The 14177-nt window shown below is 41.0% G+C and overlaps 2 protein-coding genes across 5 annotated transcripts in view; both read right to left on the bottom strand.

Moving 5' to 3' along the window:
• Positions 1-475: 475 nt before the first annotated feature.
• sigirr (single immunoglobulin and toll-interleukin 1 receptor (TIR) domain) lies at positions 476-4351 on the bottom strand. 2 transcript variants are annotated; one of them, XM_077597181.1, is made up of 10 exons: positions 4093-4351; positions 3382-3651; positions 3066-3270; positions 2876-3003; positions 2664-2804; positions 2439-2582; positions 2040-2142; positions 1814-1964; positions 1572-1749; positions 476-1339 (listed from the first exon to the last, which is right to left on the bottom strand). In XM_077597181.1, the coding sequence occupies exons 1-10, from the start codon at positions 4160-4162 to the stop codon at positions 1167-1169; spliced, it is 1563 nt and encodes a 520-aa protein (XP_077453307.1). In that variant the 5' UTR covers positions 4163-4351; the 3' UTR covers positions 476-1166. The 2 variants fall into 2 exon arrangements, with proteins under 2 accessions (XP_077453307.1, XP_077453308.1); XM_077597182.1 differs by having other exon boundaries at positions 3382-3541.
• A 379-nt stretch (positions 4352-4730) lies between these two features.
• LOC144071171 (anoctamin-9) overlaps positions 4731-14177 on the bottom strand; it is a 15807-nt gene continuing 6360 nt past the window's right edge. For 2 of the 3 annotated variants that reach the window (XM_077596038.1, XM_077596039.1), the window contains exons 6-26: positions 13986-14122; positions 13430-13479; positions 13298-13356; positions 12739-12818; positions 11712-11846; positions 11550-11643; positions 11388-11448; positions 10868-10950; positions 10648-10752; positions 10320-10484; positions 10216-10252; positions 8871-8982; positions 8734-8791; positions 8554-8651; positions 8257-8453; positions 8034-8186; positions 6857-7004; positions 6655-6777; positions 6463-6556; positions 6284-6396; positions 4731-5510 (exon numbers count right to left, since the gene is read on the bottom strand). In XM_077596038.1, the coding sequence (XP_077452164.1) occupies positions 5489-5510; positions 6284-6396; positions 6463-6556; positions 6655-6777; positions 6857-7004; positions 8034-8186; positions 8257-8453; positions 8554-8651; positions 8734-8791; positions 8871-8982; positions 10216-10252; positions 10320-10484; positions 10648-10752; positions 10868-10950; positions 11388-11448; positions 11550-11643; positions 11712-11846; positions 12739-12818; positions 13298-13356; positions 13430-13479; positions 13986-14122 (2124 nt within the window). In that variant the 3' untranslated portion in view covers positions 4731-5488. Of the gene's footprint in view, positions 5536-6283; positions 6397-6462; positions 6557-6654; positions 6778-6856; positions 7005-8033; positions 8187-8256; positions 8454-8553; positions 8652-8733; positions 8792-8870; positions 8983-10215; positions 10253-10319; positions 10485-10647; positions 10753-10867; positions 10951-11387; positions 11449-11549; positions 11644-11711; positions 11847-12738; positions 12819-13297; positions 13357-13429; positions 13480-13985; positions 14123-14177 lie in introns of all 3 variants that reach the window. The other variant, XM_077596040.1, reaches the window with a different exon arrangement.

Below are 14177 nucleotides of genomic sequence, written 5' to 3'. Positions count from 1 at the left end.
AGCAACAGTTTTATGGACGCTTCTCTTATCCTGCAGGGCCTGCAGAACTGATTGTGAAAGCCTCCAGGTAGATTTCTTACCCTGGCAACAGATGGACTTAGGGACAGTACCCCCAGAGCCATCAGGGCTCTGAACTTGCATTAGCACAACACACAATCCCTTCAGTGCAATAACTTCCGGGTTTTTCCAATAACAATGTGCAATATTTTAGATTGTGCAATATTTTAGAATATTCTAAAAAAAAATTCTATTACCTTGCCCAGACATGAATTTTAAAATTACTTGTTTTTATTGGGAAACACACACTTTGGGGAGTAGCACCACTAATTTCGTTATACACAGCTGTTTTATAATGACAATAAAGGCTTTTGATTTTTTACTTTGAAATAATGGCTGAAATGTGATTGGTTAAATACTTGAATATGAAAACACATCGGGAAGCAGCGCAACATGGGGAAAAGCAATGAAAGGAAGCTGACAATTTGGAATTATTTAATAAGTATTCACGGACAAAATATAATTAACATCAGACTGTGATTCAGATATTTTTTTAGGCCAGCAGAGAAGGCCTTGCAGGCCCTGATGGTCCACCACTGGTTTTTAAGCCCAACTAGGACAATATTTTAAGTAGCACCTATAATTTCAGCTAAACCAAACCTTTACCTGTTTAGTGCACATTTTTCGTTGAGTTTGGCCTGCAAATACAAGGTGTTCCAAAATGTTTGGCCGCATTTCGTGGGCCAATTATTTTGAGACAGTAGACCAGGTTCGTGTAGCCTTCCTGCGTAGTCCACGGAAGAGTGTTAGAAAAGCAAGTATGGAAAGCCGCACTCCAGCCCCTTTCTTGAGATCTTTGGTGCCCTAAGTCCTAATTTGTTTTGTAATTGGTGCCTGCACTGTTTTCCAAGCATACCTTCATACACAAAATGCATTTTCTTTTTAAGTGAATGGCATTTCTTAACCTGAAAAGATAGAAATACCAAACATTACACACAAAAACTTGAAACGTTTCTACACAAGCTGTGTACACATTTGTGGTCATTCCAATGAAAATTCTCAAAATTATTGGCTTAAGAAATGGGGTCAAACATTTTGGAACACCCTGTAGATAGCAAAAAAATGCAAAAAGAGACATCTAGAAAAGCATAAAACAAGCCAGATGAGTGTCAGACGTCCTCTTTAGTGACCAGACAGTAAAAGTCTGAACGGGCTCCATACTGGCGTGATCCCAGGTCCGACACGTCAAATTCTGGGTTAAGGGGTTCTCGCGCATTACTGGATATAACCGGGAGAACCGGGGGCTTTGAGGTCATAGCCTTGTACATGGGGAACCGCAGACCTACAGGACCATAAAACAACAAAACATTTTGTAAAATGACAATTTCTGGTAGAAATCACATTATACAATATACGGCACAAAGGGAAAAAATAAAAATTGCTCTTGATAAGTAGGCATTGTACTTTCAAAGATAAGATTGGGATTTCAAATTCAGATTAACATTTTGATCTAGAGTTCCAAAGAAGGGTTTAAAAGCAGTTTTAAGGTTCAATGGAATTCAATCAACTCTTACCCAGGTCTCCGGCTGGGTCAGTGTCCGAGCGACAGTCCAGATAGTCAGGGTCAAGGGTCAGCATGGGGTCATTGTCATCCTGTCGTATGGTCTGGGGGTCTCCTACCGCCTCGCTGCGAAAACTCACCCTATGAGGCATGGCTAAAGTCAACTCCTTCCAGAACGTGGAGGAGGGAGTCTGTGGACACGCGATGACGTAAAAACCCAGCACTTCCATTAATATATTTACGGAGTGGTCTTACCACAGAGTTCTGCCTCCACGTGAGAATGGTGACACAGTGTTGGTGCTCATTGAGCTGCTGCTTTATTTCGGGCCTCATGCGCTTTAGCTGACCCTCCAGCACGATGAAAATGGGATGTCGGCACAGCTCTAACAAGTGCAGAAGACCCCGCCTGGAGCACAAGATGGCGGGCAGACATTGACACGGCGTGATATGCTACGAGCGAGCCTTGGACCGGAGGTCTGACCTGAAATTGTTGGCGCACCAGTCCTGCTCGAGGTAGGCGTGAGACAGCAACACGATCAAACGGCGGGAGCGGCTGATGTTCATTAAAAGCTCATCGGAAGGTTCTGAAAACACAATTTTGTATTAAAATGCAGTTGTAGATTCGTCTGATGATGAATTGAAAGTTTTTATTTGGATGAACATGAAATGTGACATTTACTTTTTGGGTTTTCATAAATCGATTACCATTCAAATCAAAAGGCAATAATAATGTCAGCCGATCGGTGATTGGTCGCATGCCTATTATCAATGTTGTCTGCAGAATGCGTCCAAGTCAGTTAGGTATATTAACCCGTTAGCATTTGGTCGCAGACCTTCATGATCATCTATAATAGTATGATGAGGTCCAATATGATCTTACCCAAACCAGGCATGATCTCATTCTCATTGAGATGCACCTTCTGTGCTTGTCTATTCTCCAGGTGAGGTTTGAGAATAAAGTTGATGAATTTCCTGTCGTAGTCATTGTTCACATAGGAGATGTAAGCGTCGTACAATTTGCCATCTGACAAAAAAACAACACAGTGACTTTAGGTCAAACAAGATCGCACTCTTGGCACATTTTGCACCTTTACGGTCCCCCCACCGTTTATCTCGTAGTCTCCGTAAGCATTGCGGTACCACAGTTTGATGTTCAGGTGGCACTTGGTGTAGACGACAGCCGCGATGGACAGCAGGAGGAGAATTATGAATGCTGCGGTGACGGCGGCGGTGTGGCTTGGGCTGTCTGACAGTTACAAAACAGACAATAAGTTTTACATAGAGAATTGGCGAGTCTTAGATCGTCTTCATTTTTACTTGATTTCAGCAAGTTGTATCTAGAAGAAGAGTTCCTCAACGTGCAGCTGTACAGTCCAAAGTCGGTCAAATCCTTAAGATGAACTACCAGCATGCTCCTGATCATCAGCTGACCTTCAGCCAGAGGCCTAACGAGGGAAAATTTTCAGTTCTGCTTCGTCAAAGGCACCTCAAAGTTGCTTGCAATCACCATGAAGAGGTGTTTTGTAATAGCAGGGAGCGGTTGCGAGGTGGATTCCCATCCTTTGTCCATCGCAGCGAAGAGTCGCATCGCTCGTCGCTGGGGTCCCAGGAAAGGATGGCGGTGCAATTCAAGCTCACGGTGGATCCAACCTTTGCCCAGACCGTTCTCGGATCCTCCTTAAACTGGAATTCTGGAGCTTTGCTGCACTTATCTGATGTAGAGGAACATATTTGGTCACTTCTACCTAATTACCCAAACAATGCAGTAGACCCCTCTGTACCGCATTAAAAAAATGCAAATGGCCTGGATCAGGGGAGGTCACCTTCAACGACAAGGCGCAAGGTGAATGATGCCGTGTTGTTGCCGGGCTGAAAGCAGGTGTAGTTCCCAGCATCTTCCGGCGAGATGTTTGCAAACGCAAGGTAAGAATTTCTCTGCAGGGTGCCAAGAGGCCAACAGTTCTTCAGCCAGGTGACCTTGGGCTGTGGGTGGGGAAACGGCGTCAAAGAGCAGTTAAGGCGATATGGAGGATTCTGCTGTCCAGCGTAGACTTTACGCTCCTCAAATCGGGCCCCATCAGCACACTCTTGACCTTGAAACAAATGCAATGGTATTCAGATTGGATCCGATCAGTGTTTGTTCCACGAGTGGCTGATTCTGGACCAGTTTGACAGGCTGTCGTGGGCATGCGCAGAGAGTATCGTGGGCGAAGCTCGCAAATAAACCAGCACGACTGGCCCTGACTGATTACTCATAGATATCGTTTGGTTTCGGCCGCTTCGTGCTCTCTGCGAACAGTTCACACAGTAAATATCATTCATCCGGGTCGCAAGTCCTGATTTAGTCCGCTTGTTGCCAGGCAACAGCACGTGACTGCGAGACTGCTAGTTTGACCCCGCGTTCCATGACCGATTAACGTCAATATAGCACTAATGGATCGGTACTTAAATAACCCGTTGTATGGCCCTATGAGCATGTAATACTCTGAAAAAACGCATTGACCGACAAAATGTATGATTTACGGAATGCTTACCATCAACGAGGTTAGAGTTGGACCACGATGACAAAGTCAACAACATTAAAGCGACAAAAATGGCGGCCATGTCGTTCACAGTCCCGTGTAGTTTACGAAAAAAGAGATACACGATTCATTTCCCGGAGTTACGCTTCAATGTGTTTGTTAGAAAAAGGTTATTTTAATACAGTATAGTTGTGCCTACTCAGCGGCGAAGAAACACCTGCACCCGGAAAAGCCTCTTGCTATTGGTTGCGCGCTGTCACGTGATCTCCGCCTGCAGGTATCACCTCAAATATAGTCCGTCCACCGAAACTTGGGCCGGGCTGAACAAGATCATTAGAAACACCCCTATAAAAAGTCAAAATGCTTTAGTTGTGAAATTAATAGTTAAGAAAATCATTCACTTAAGTAAACGTATTATAGATACTAAAAAAATATATAATGCTGTTTTCACTTCTGTTTAAGTAGCTCAAATAAAAAGTACAGTACAATACTAGGCATACAAAAACATTGTATAATACAGCACATTAAAGAAAATCATCTGACATTTAAATTTGTCGGCATTAATTTACAATAGTGTATATATATATATATAGTTTAACAAAACATTTTTAAAAATAGCAGACATGTAATCCAGTAATCCATGCACTACATTCACTATAATATCATTTATTTCTGTTTATTTCTTGTCAATATTTGTTGAATTCATTCAGGTTTGTTACACTTCATGTTCTGTGAGCAGAGTGTATCAAAATGTGGCCTTTTTATTAAATCTATTTTTGTTGAGATGGCAGGCTTTCACTTGTTAAGTGATTTTCAAAAACATACTCTGTGCTTTTGCAAAGTGAAAACAATATGAATTTAATTACATCTATAGAACAAAGGCTTGAGTACATTTTTAAATGTGTACTTTGAAAACACTCCCAAGCCGCACATATTTCTGTGACACTTTTAATTCTTATAAAACATCGGTATGCAAAACAATTTCTCTGCCCTCTATCAGTCTCTTGGCAAAAATTAACACGACGCTTTTCACCACATAAGGCAACATTGTCATACAATCAATACAGACTGTGCATCAGCAGTATAAATTATAATAAGGCAAGAGCCACAAAAGTCACAAATCCATTAGAAAACAAAGCCTTCAGTGCATTCTTGCAATAGAATACCAATAGTTGATGTCAACAGCAAAATGAGTGACTGTGCACTTCTCTTGTCCAATGATGTGTCTGCTCATTTTATAGGTGGGAGTCCACACAGCCATTACACTGCTAGCGAGCCGAAGTGCTCTATGGGAACACTTCAAGGTGATAAACGGCTTGCAACTTGACTCGACTCAACTGTGATCGTTGGGACACTTTCAATGCACGAGCCAACACTGGGTGTGCTTTTCGTTTGTTCAAGCAAAATTTCAGCGCTGCGCCTCAAATGACCTGTGGAGAAGTAATATGGTCTTATCTGGAATATGAGGAAACAGTAAAATTCAACTAAAGTTCGATGCACAAGAGACATTTCTGTAGTAAATGCCAAAATACATTTAGAGGTTTGGCTTCCTTTCCAGAAGACATTACCAAGTGTTTAATTCTATTGTCCAACCCAGTGAAAAAAAATCTTGTTTAATACAATGTAAAAAACAAAAGACATGCATTTTTGTGATGAGTGATAGTAGGTGAAAATGTGAATAAAAGGCACCATTTTTCCCAATTTTTGCCAATCAAATGCAAGTATCCCAGATTGCCCGCATTTTCATGTCATACATACTTATATCACGTGCAACTGCATGACTGTAATGCGTCTTTGTGGGTGCGAATGATTTGCATCACAAAATTGCTGCGTTTGTAAGCCCTGTCATTTTTTTAGGTTTAAACATTATTTTCTTGATTATTAGAAAGTGCTTACTTAATTGTTCTTATAATGTTTTGCTGATAATAACTGACACCCATTTGCTAGAATGCCACCATCCCCAAAACTATGATCAATATGTGAGGTTTAATGGAACAGTGGCTGTAGATTACAAATGAAAATAAATTGAATTTTATGAGACAGCAATGACAGTCACAATCAGCATTACTATTGGAAGTACACTGGGAATGGCTATTCAATTCTTTGGCAGCCTTTGACAGAGCACTGAAATAATGAATGATCATTGAATTGACTTTGAAAATCACACATAACAACAACTTCAAATCTCTAGGCTCGACCTCACCTGAGTTCTTCTTTTAGTCTTTTGAGTTTATCAAAAAGACTCTCGTTCTTGACATGCATGGGTGCTGCCGGTACAAACCAGGCCGCGATAAATTTGCAAATGACCAGTATATGCTGCAAATAAGATGGCAAAGTTAAATTCATGAGAATAATTTTAGGTCCTGTTCAGTGAAAGCTTACCTCAAACAGAATGACAAATGCGAAGCGCACCGCTAATATAAACCAGAATTGTGGCTTGAGAGCATAGTCCTCACTGTCCCTGTAGTCCTTATAACTGGAAAAAAATACAATAAATGTCTCTAACTTTTCTAGATTTTTTTTGAAAGTGATATAGGGAAGTGCCATGTCTCCGTGAGTGACACGAGGACAAACCTGCAGGAAGTGACATTATCTCCATTGGGTGTTTCCAGCTGAGAAGGGGAAAACTCTCTACGGATTTCCTGGTGATCCACTGTGGCAATGGACAGCGAATTGTTGATGTAGCCAACCATGCAACTTGATAGAGGAATACAAATGATACAAAATATATATTGAGAGTGAAAAATGTGTATTTTCTTTTGAAACACGTGCTCACTCAATATCTGTCACTGTGCCATTGGCGCAAGGTCCGTAGTGGTAACGGTACACCAGTCGGGGGATGAAGTCCGACGACACTCCGATGACCAGCCCGTTTGCGATGACAGCCAGCACCCCGATCGCCTCTAACAAATTAATCCACACACCTGCGGAAAACAAATATTGTACGTCCAATTCAGTAGCAGTGAATTGTTGTTGTTTTTTGGTGCCGTTAATAACGAAAGATTTTGACTCCCAGTCAAAATGGACTACATGTCTAGCTACGTCAGTGCTAGTTTATGATTTAAAAGAAAAGAAAACACCTTTATCATGTGCATCCCAGTGGATTTAATCTTTTATAATCAAATGAAAAATCATGTGAATTTCACTTACCTGATGTGTAGTGTAAGAAAAACATAAATGTAATGTGCGTGCACAATTACTCCAACAGCTATCGTGCAGAAAATGGCAATATAAGTCAACATTTTCCACAATTAGACAAATATCAGACATTTCTTAAAGACAGTATTATTTTAGCCTATCAAATATGACTATCCCAAATTGTCCCTTCAACCAGTCACATATTCGCTTCCCACTGTGCTACGTCCTGCTATTGACATACTTTAATACTTTAAGGCACATGTGTCAAAGTGGCAGCCCGGGGGCCAAATCTGGCCCGCCGCATCATTTTGTGTGGCCCGGGAAAGTAAATCATGAGTGTCGACTTTCTGTTTTAGGATCAAATTAAAATGAAGAGTATAGATGTATATTAAATTTCCTGATTTTCCCCCTTTTAAATCAATAATTGTAATTTTTTAATCATTTTTTCTGTGTTTTTAGTTCAAAAATAATTGAGTAAAATCTAAAAATATATATATAAAAAGTTAAAATAAACATTGTTTTAGATCTATAAAAAACTGAATATTCAGGGTTTTTTATCCAGTTCTTTTAATCCATTTATAAAAAAAATCTAAATATTATATCTAAAATGGTCCGGCCCTCATGACAGCCTATGAGTGCAGTTGTTTTGTGACGTCAATTACTGTCCACCAAAACATGACAATGGCTATTAATAATCAATATTACACATCAGAAAAATAAAATGTCATTAAACATTTTTTTCTTTCTCCTGGGATGCACATGACAAAAGGTGTTGTCTGTCACTTTAATGTCATCGTAAAACGTCGGCCACTCACCAATGTCATTGGTTTTCTTTGGAACCAGTCTGCGTTCCAGGGTGACCATCTTAATGGCATCCAGGCGAATCTCAATGACGTTATTGATGAGTGCCAGGAGCGGGGCGAGAGGAAACGCCGCCACGAATATGGTGGTGAAGCTGAACTGGATCACTGCCTCCAAGAATGAAACTAGGACATGGGGCAAACAGACAACTTTTCTTGATTTTGAGACAAAACCTACCCATCTCCAGGAATTCTTTGAAAAGGCTGAAGGAGTCGACATCGTTGAGGCGGTAGTTGTTCATCCAGTCGCGCAGTTTGCAGTTATCGCACAGTTCGACGCCATTTTTGAACTGAGATTCTTCTTTTAGGTAGCAGTGGGCACATCTTCTCCGAAGCTTTTTAGTTCTTCTCCTCTTTATCCACTTGCCAAACCAACTAAACCGGGTGAGACGAACAAGGACAAAAGAAAAACAGTCATTTGAACACACTGCTGTAGATTGTTAACTGTATATATATTCAACCGGTTGATACATACGGGCCACTGAACTCAAAGACATTGCTAATGGTTTGCTTGAGGACCATTATGATGGCCATTTGGATGAAAAGATCTGTCAGACATCCACTGGGGTGACACTGGATGGATTGAATATGGCAACAGGTCAATAAAAACAAGCTTACTAACCAAGAAAATTGTATCTGTGCCATAGTAACTCACCTCTTCTAATCTCCATTTACTGGCAATGCGCACATAATGACCAGGATAGCCGTTGATCCTGTGTGTTTAAGTCATGGCATATACTTGAGTCGGTAAAATGTGCACATTTAACTTTCCTTCAATGTAAAGTTTCTTACCTGCCCAGAAAAAAGGCGACGTAAAAAAGTGAGGAAAAGTATGTGAAGAACTGAAAGGTGAACATCTTGACTGTGAAACTCCTCTCTGTCGCAGCAAAGGATCTAGTTTTCTCTGCAGCAGATTTGTTATCATTAGAAGGACATTGATCCCCAAGATATATGTTATCTACATTGTGGTGCTCATTTATATATAGGGGGTACTTCACTTTCACCAAATCAATTTGGCAAATTCCAAAAATGGCCAGGGTCTGAGTACCACCTTGGCCTTGAGTTTCCTCTTTGGAGGTCACCTGCCATTTCATGCGTTTGCTGCGGGATGACCCAGTTCCAAAGTTCACTCACACTTAACTCGCCGCACGTCCCGTCATTGTGTGTTTGTGTTCACACCTCAATAAGAAAGACACTTGGCTCGCTGCCATGGATATGAACAAGTTTTTGTGCCCCGATGGTGCCAAATACGTTAACTGCTAGCCCTCTATCACAGTGTGGTACGCTGGAAGCATGGCAGCAGACAAAAAGGCCATGCAGAAAATGATTAACACTGCCCAGAAGATCGTCGACTGCTCTCTGCCCTCACTGGAAGACATTGCCAGCCCTCGTTACCTCAGCAGAGCCAGGAACATCATCGGGGACCCATACCACCCTGGTCACAATCTGTTCCAGCTGCTGCCCTCTGGCAGACGCTATAGGTCGCACAAAGTACGGACGAATAGGCTTAAGGACAGTTTTCCCCCCACATCCATCAGAACTCTAAACTTACGGTAACACAACCCACAATCCCTTCTGTGTAATAACTTCGGGGTGAGGTAATATGAAAAGATGTTTGGGTGGTGATCTGCCTCCTACTGGCTGACTGAAGGTAAGTGAAAGACAGTGAGAGGTAAGTGATCCGCTCGGGGGGGTGATGCGATGTATCCAAAACGGCAGAATGCCAAATTACGAGTCCGGAACTATCACTTATTAGGTCTTTTGCCGAGAAAACGCACCTTATGGAGAAGCACTACCAATTTCATCATATGCCGTTTCTGGGTGTGATGACAATTAGGCTTTTGTTGTTGATGATGACGACAGGGCCTATGTCCGATTATTATTATTATTATTATCTAAGTCCAAATAGATTGGACAACTTGGATTCGATTTCTTTATGTGCCTGACTTTTCTATTGTGCATCCTGCATTCTTTTGCTCAATGTAGGATTGTGTGTGATGCAAATTTGACTCCCCAAACCTGTTTGGGCTGTTTCTTAAATATGAACAACTTTTCTAGTCTGGAAGACAAATATATTTAACTGTATATAGAATCAATAAAATATGAACCCAAAGCAATAGTGACTAACAAACCTTACCTATTTCACAGAGTTTCATGGCCACGATCCTGTTCACCTGCAAAACATGATCAACCTCTCAGAGAACATTGCACTTTATTGTACCCATTTGTGACGTTCTATACCCGCGTCATGACGGTGATGATCAGGTAATGAAAGACGGCACCCAGCATCATGGCAATGCTGTTGGCGTGACTGCTCAGGAACTCCGATGTTCCTTCAGCCAATTGTACCGCTGCGATCACCCTGAACACCACCAGTGCGTGTGTCAGGCCGATGATGACCAGAATCTAGCAAAACGCATGGCTTGGATGAGAGAGCGAAACTAGTCTGTAGCAAAAAATAGTTGTGTCCAACTTTACAATCTATGGCCAATAACTTAAATCACTTAATCATAATCATTAACTGTCCGTTGCCTCTCTGTGATTTTATTGCACAAGACAAATGACCCACCATAAGTGTGACGCAGATCAAAACCAAACTGCTGTGCAGGTAGGAGTGCTGGAATTTCTTAGGTTCACAGTTAGCATTGTTGACAATCTCCAAAATTAGTTCCTCCTAAAAAAATAAGAAAGATAAAGGAAGAAAGAAAAAAAACTTGGGGGAAAAACCAACAGAACTTAGTTTTAAAACTCCAAATGTGTAATACTGTACATGGAATGGACAATTATACCTCCTCCTCACACCAATCAGACACCTTCCATTGCGACACATAGGAAGTTCGATGCCTTTTCCAGAACTCCAAAAACAGTGTGGCTGTAAAAGAAAAAAAAGGTGCAACATAAAAGCTACAGTGTTTTTTTATGCTTGAATGGATAGTTACATTAATCCACCCATATTCTATCCATGGAAAATTTTGAGGTTTAAACACAATGTGAAAGGAAACTAAAACATTTGATTCATGGGGCACTGAGTTACAAACTTAAACACTTTCAAGTGTGTCAAAGTGAAATCCCTCTTAGCTGAACTATAACATCTTTGCTCCACTTTCATACCCTCAACACATTGTTTATCTTTCTAGTTCACCCCACCCTTTGTTTTATGCGACTTGGTCCCTTTCAAAGACAGCACTTTCTGATAAGCAATCTGCAATGATATGATGTTCAGACAAGGAATGGTCGCAGTCTGCATGAAATGACAGTCTATTGTCGTCAATGGCAGCCCAAAAAATTAAGAAAACAATTCTGGCTCACCCCATACTGCCATGACCATGGCAAATGCCACAGTGCCATCGTTGTCAAAGAGCAGGCTGACCTGTGAACACGTGAAGCCAATAGTGAATAAAAATACATATTAAAAAGACGTACATTTACAATAACGAATAATAAAACTAAACTATTTTAAAGATGACCTACCTTGGCGTAGGTGCATGTGTCAGACAGAAGCCACACTTTGCATCTCTTGTCACACAGAGGGCACATGACCAGATCTGAATCGCAGACCTCTTTTCTACAAGACAACAGGCACTCAGAGGAAGGCCCCTGTCACGTGACCTCGGGACACAAACGTAATCTTACATCAGGGGCGACGTGTTGAAGAAGGCTATGCCGTAGAGGAAAACGATGACTCCGATGAGAGCGGGAATGATTAACATGTACGTGTACCAGCCCAGCCACAGGTAGTACAATGCCACTTTCTCTCCAAAGTAGTCCCTAATACACAAACATAATTTACAGCATGAGTCCCAAATAAATGTTTGTCAATGCCCACATTATAATCATGGTTTCGTTAGGAGGGCCATTTTCTATGGGAACATGTAAGATGGCCTTGTATTTTATACAAATGCAAAATATTAGATGACAGCCAGGACTTGAGACTATTTTTTTTCTAACACTTGATTGCTTCGGATTACAACATCATTAAGACTTTCATAATCACGACAAGACACCAGTCAGTAACATGAATAAATGCCTATGACAGATGTCATCAATTGTCCTCACCCCAAAACCTTGCCAAATTATCATTTGAAACAATGTCAACTTTGCCTCAAAAGTGACATCATTTACTGAACACTTTGCGCAATCTGTCATAGGCCATCATTCTTATTCATGACATGTTATGTCATGATTAAGACAGGGTTGTGATAAAATTCAAATAGGAGCAGTATAAATCTGTAAAATGAAATTTTAGGTTCACAAGTAGAACATTTATAGACACAGAATATTAGCATCCACGTTTATACCTCTTTAGCAGCATAAACAATGACGACCGACGCACATAATTTGCCTTGGCACGCCACAAATAATGGCAGGCTGGGTTTGGCCTTTAGGGCCAAGAGTTTGACGCCTGTGCATTAGCGGGTGAAAAGAGGTATAAATGCTTATGCTTGTTTGCCTGCAATTTTATTGTGACCTCTGTGAACCCAATCCAACTAGCGTCTATCAAATGACTCCAAATAAGGTGTGTGTTATTTCCGTCACGTGTAGCTAACAACACGTTTGTCGCTTACAGATGCACACTTGAGCCTACTTCAAAGAAACGTGGCAATGCTAAACAATAAGGCTTTATTTGTAGACGTGGAGAAGTGCATGTTGGGATGCAAACCTGACAGCATTAATGGGTTGCCCTTGGAAACAAGCAGTCCATCGAGCCCAGCTCTCCGTCAGATCTCGCTGTTTCATTTTCTGCGCCAACGTGAAGAGAAAGGAAGTACACGGTGAGGACGACATTTTATTCTCATTTCAAAACACTGGCGTTAATTGTTTATTCAACCAGAGATGAGCGTGAATCGGCATTCCGATTTTTTTCGATTCCGCTTCCCCTGCGGCGAGTGTTGCGAAAGCGAAAATCTGCTGACACGAAGAGGTGCTTGAAAAAGTCAAACCCTCGCATGGGAATCGTTGGATGACTCAGCGACATGAGATGTCATGACTCACAGTCAGATGCCGTTGGTGAACTTGACTATTGTTTGGACACACCATTGCCAATTGCGTTTTACACTTCAGTCCAACGAGGTAACACACTTGGGTGGCCAGTGATATGCTAATATTTCACACCACTCAAAGTTGTTATACGTTGGTTCATTCACACATAACATGTCTTGTTTTTTTACTATGGGTTTTAACCGAGTTATTAAAGACATAACCGAATGAGGGATTTGTACCTCATGCAGGCAGAACCTCGCCTCAAAAACCTTGGTCTTCATGAGTTCTCGTAGACTCTCTGGTGAAACAAAAAGAGGATTTAGATGGAGTTGAATTGGCTGTCAATAAGCAGAAGAATAAAAGTCTCTCACCTCCTGTTCCGATAGGTGTGTTATTCAAGATGAAGTGAACAACTCTTATTCTGGGGGAAGAAATTATGAAATATCTCTAAGAGCAGGTATTGACAGAAGAAGAATGTAGTCAAAACCTCATGGCCTTGTTTGGCCTTCTAACTTTTACTGTCAGTTTCAAAATAAAGCCTTGCGTGTATGTGGTTTGCCTTAATATTTGACAAAATGGAACTAATTTGTTTTAGGAAAGACATAACTGCTTTTTACGAAAGGTAGAACTTGTTAATGGATTGGTTTTCCACTGGAGGACACTCATTGTAAACTCAAAGTTTTTTTTTTATCATATCACTTCAAGTAAATTTCCTATATGATAAATGATGTCGGCGAAATTTTTAACTGCATTCTCGTTTTAACAGTAACAAGCTCTTTGCATCGTTTACATAACTGCCAAACCAACTTGGCCACAAGTTACTTACTGCATCTCAACAAAAGAATGAACAGAATAAACAGGTTCAATCATGTCTATTGCTAAGAATTACTAAGAATTCTACATTCGTTGCCACGTATCAATGTTTACCTGGTGCTGAGCGACAAATTCTTCTGGTCTGAACTCCAATTGCAGGCATCAGAAACCTTGAGCAGATATCTGTACTTCTCAAAAATCTCCAGAGGAGCTGTGACACCAAAGAAGACCAGGTCCTCGTCGATAAGTTTCTGTTTAAAGGAAAGAGCTCACTTCAATTTGACCTGGAATTTAAACTGTTCAATC

This window comes from Stigmatopora argus, chromosome 3 (genome assembly GCF_051989625.1).
Source record: "Stigmatopora argus isolate UIUO_Sarg chromosome 3, RoL_Sarg_1.0, whole genome shotgun sequence".
NCBI lineage: Eukaryota > Metazoa > Chordata > Actinopteri > Syngnathiformes > Syngnathidae > Stigmatopora > Stigmatopora argus.
The sequence above is the reverse complement of the archived record's forward strand: the minus strand, read 5'-3'. Positions and strand labels throughout refer to the sequence as shown.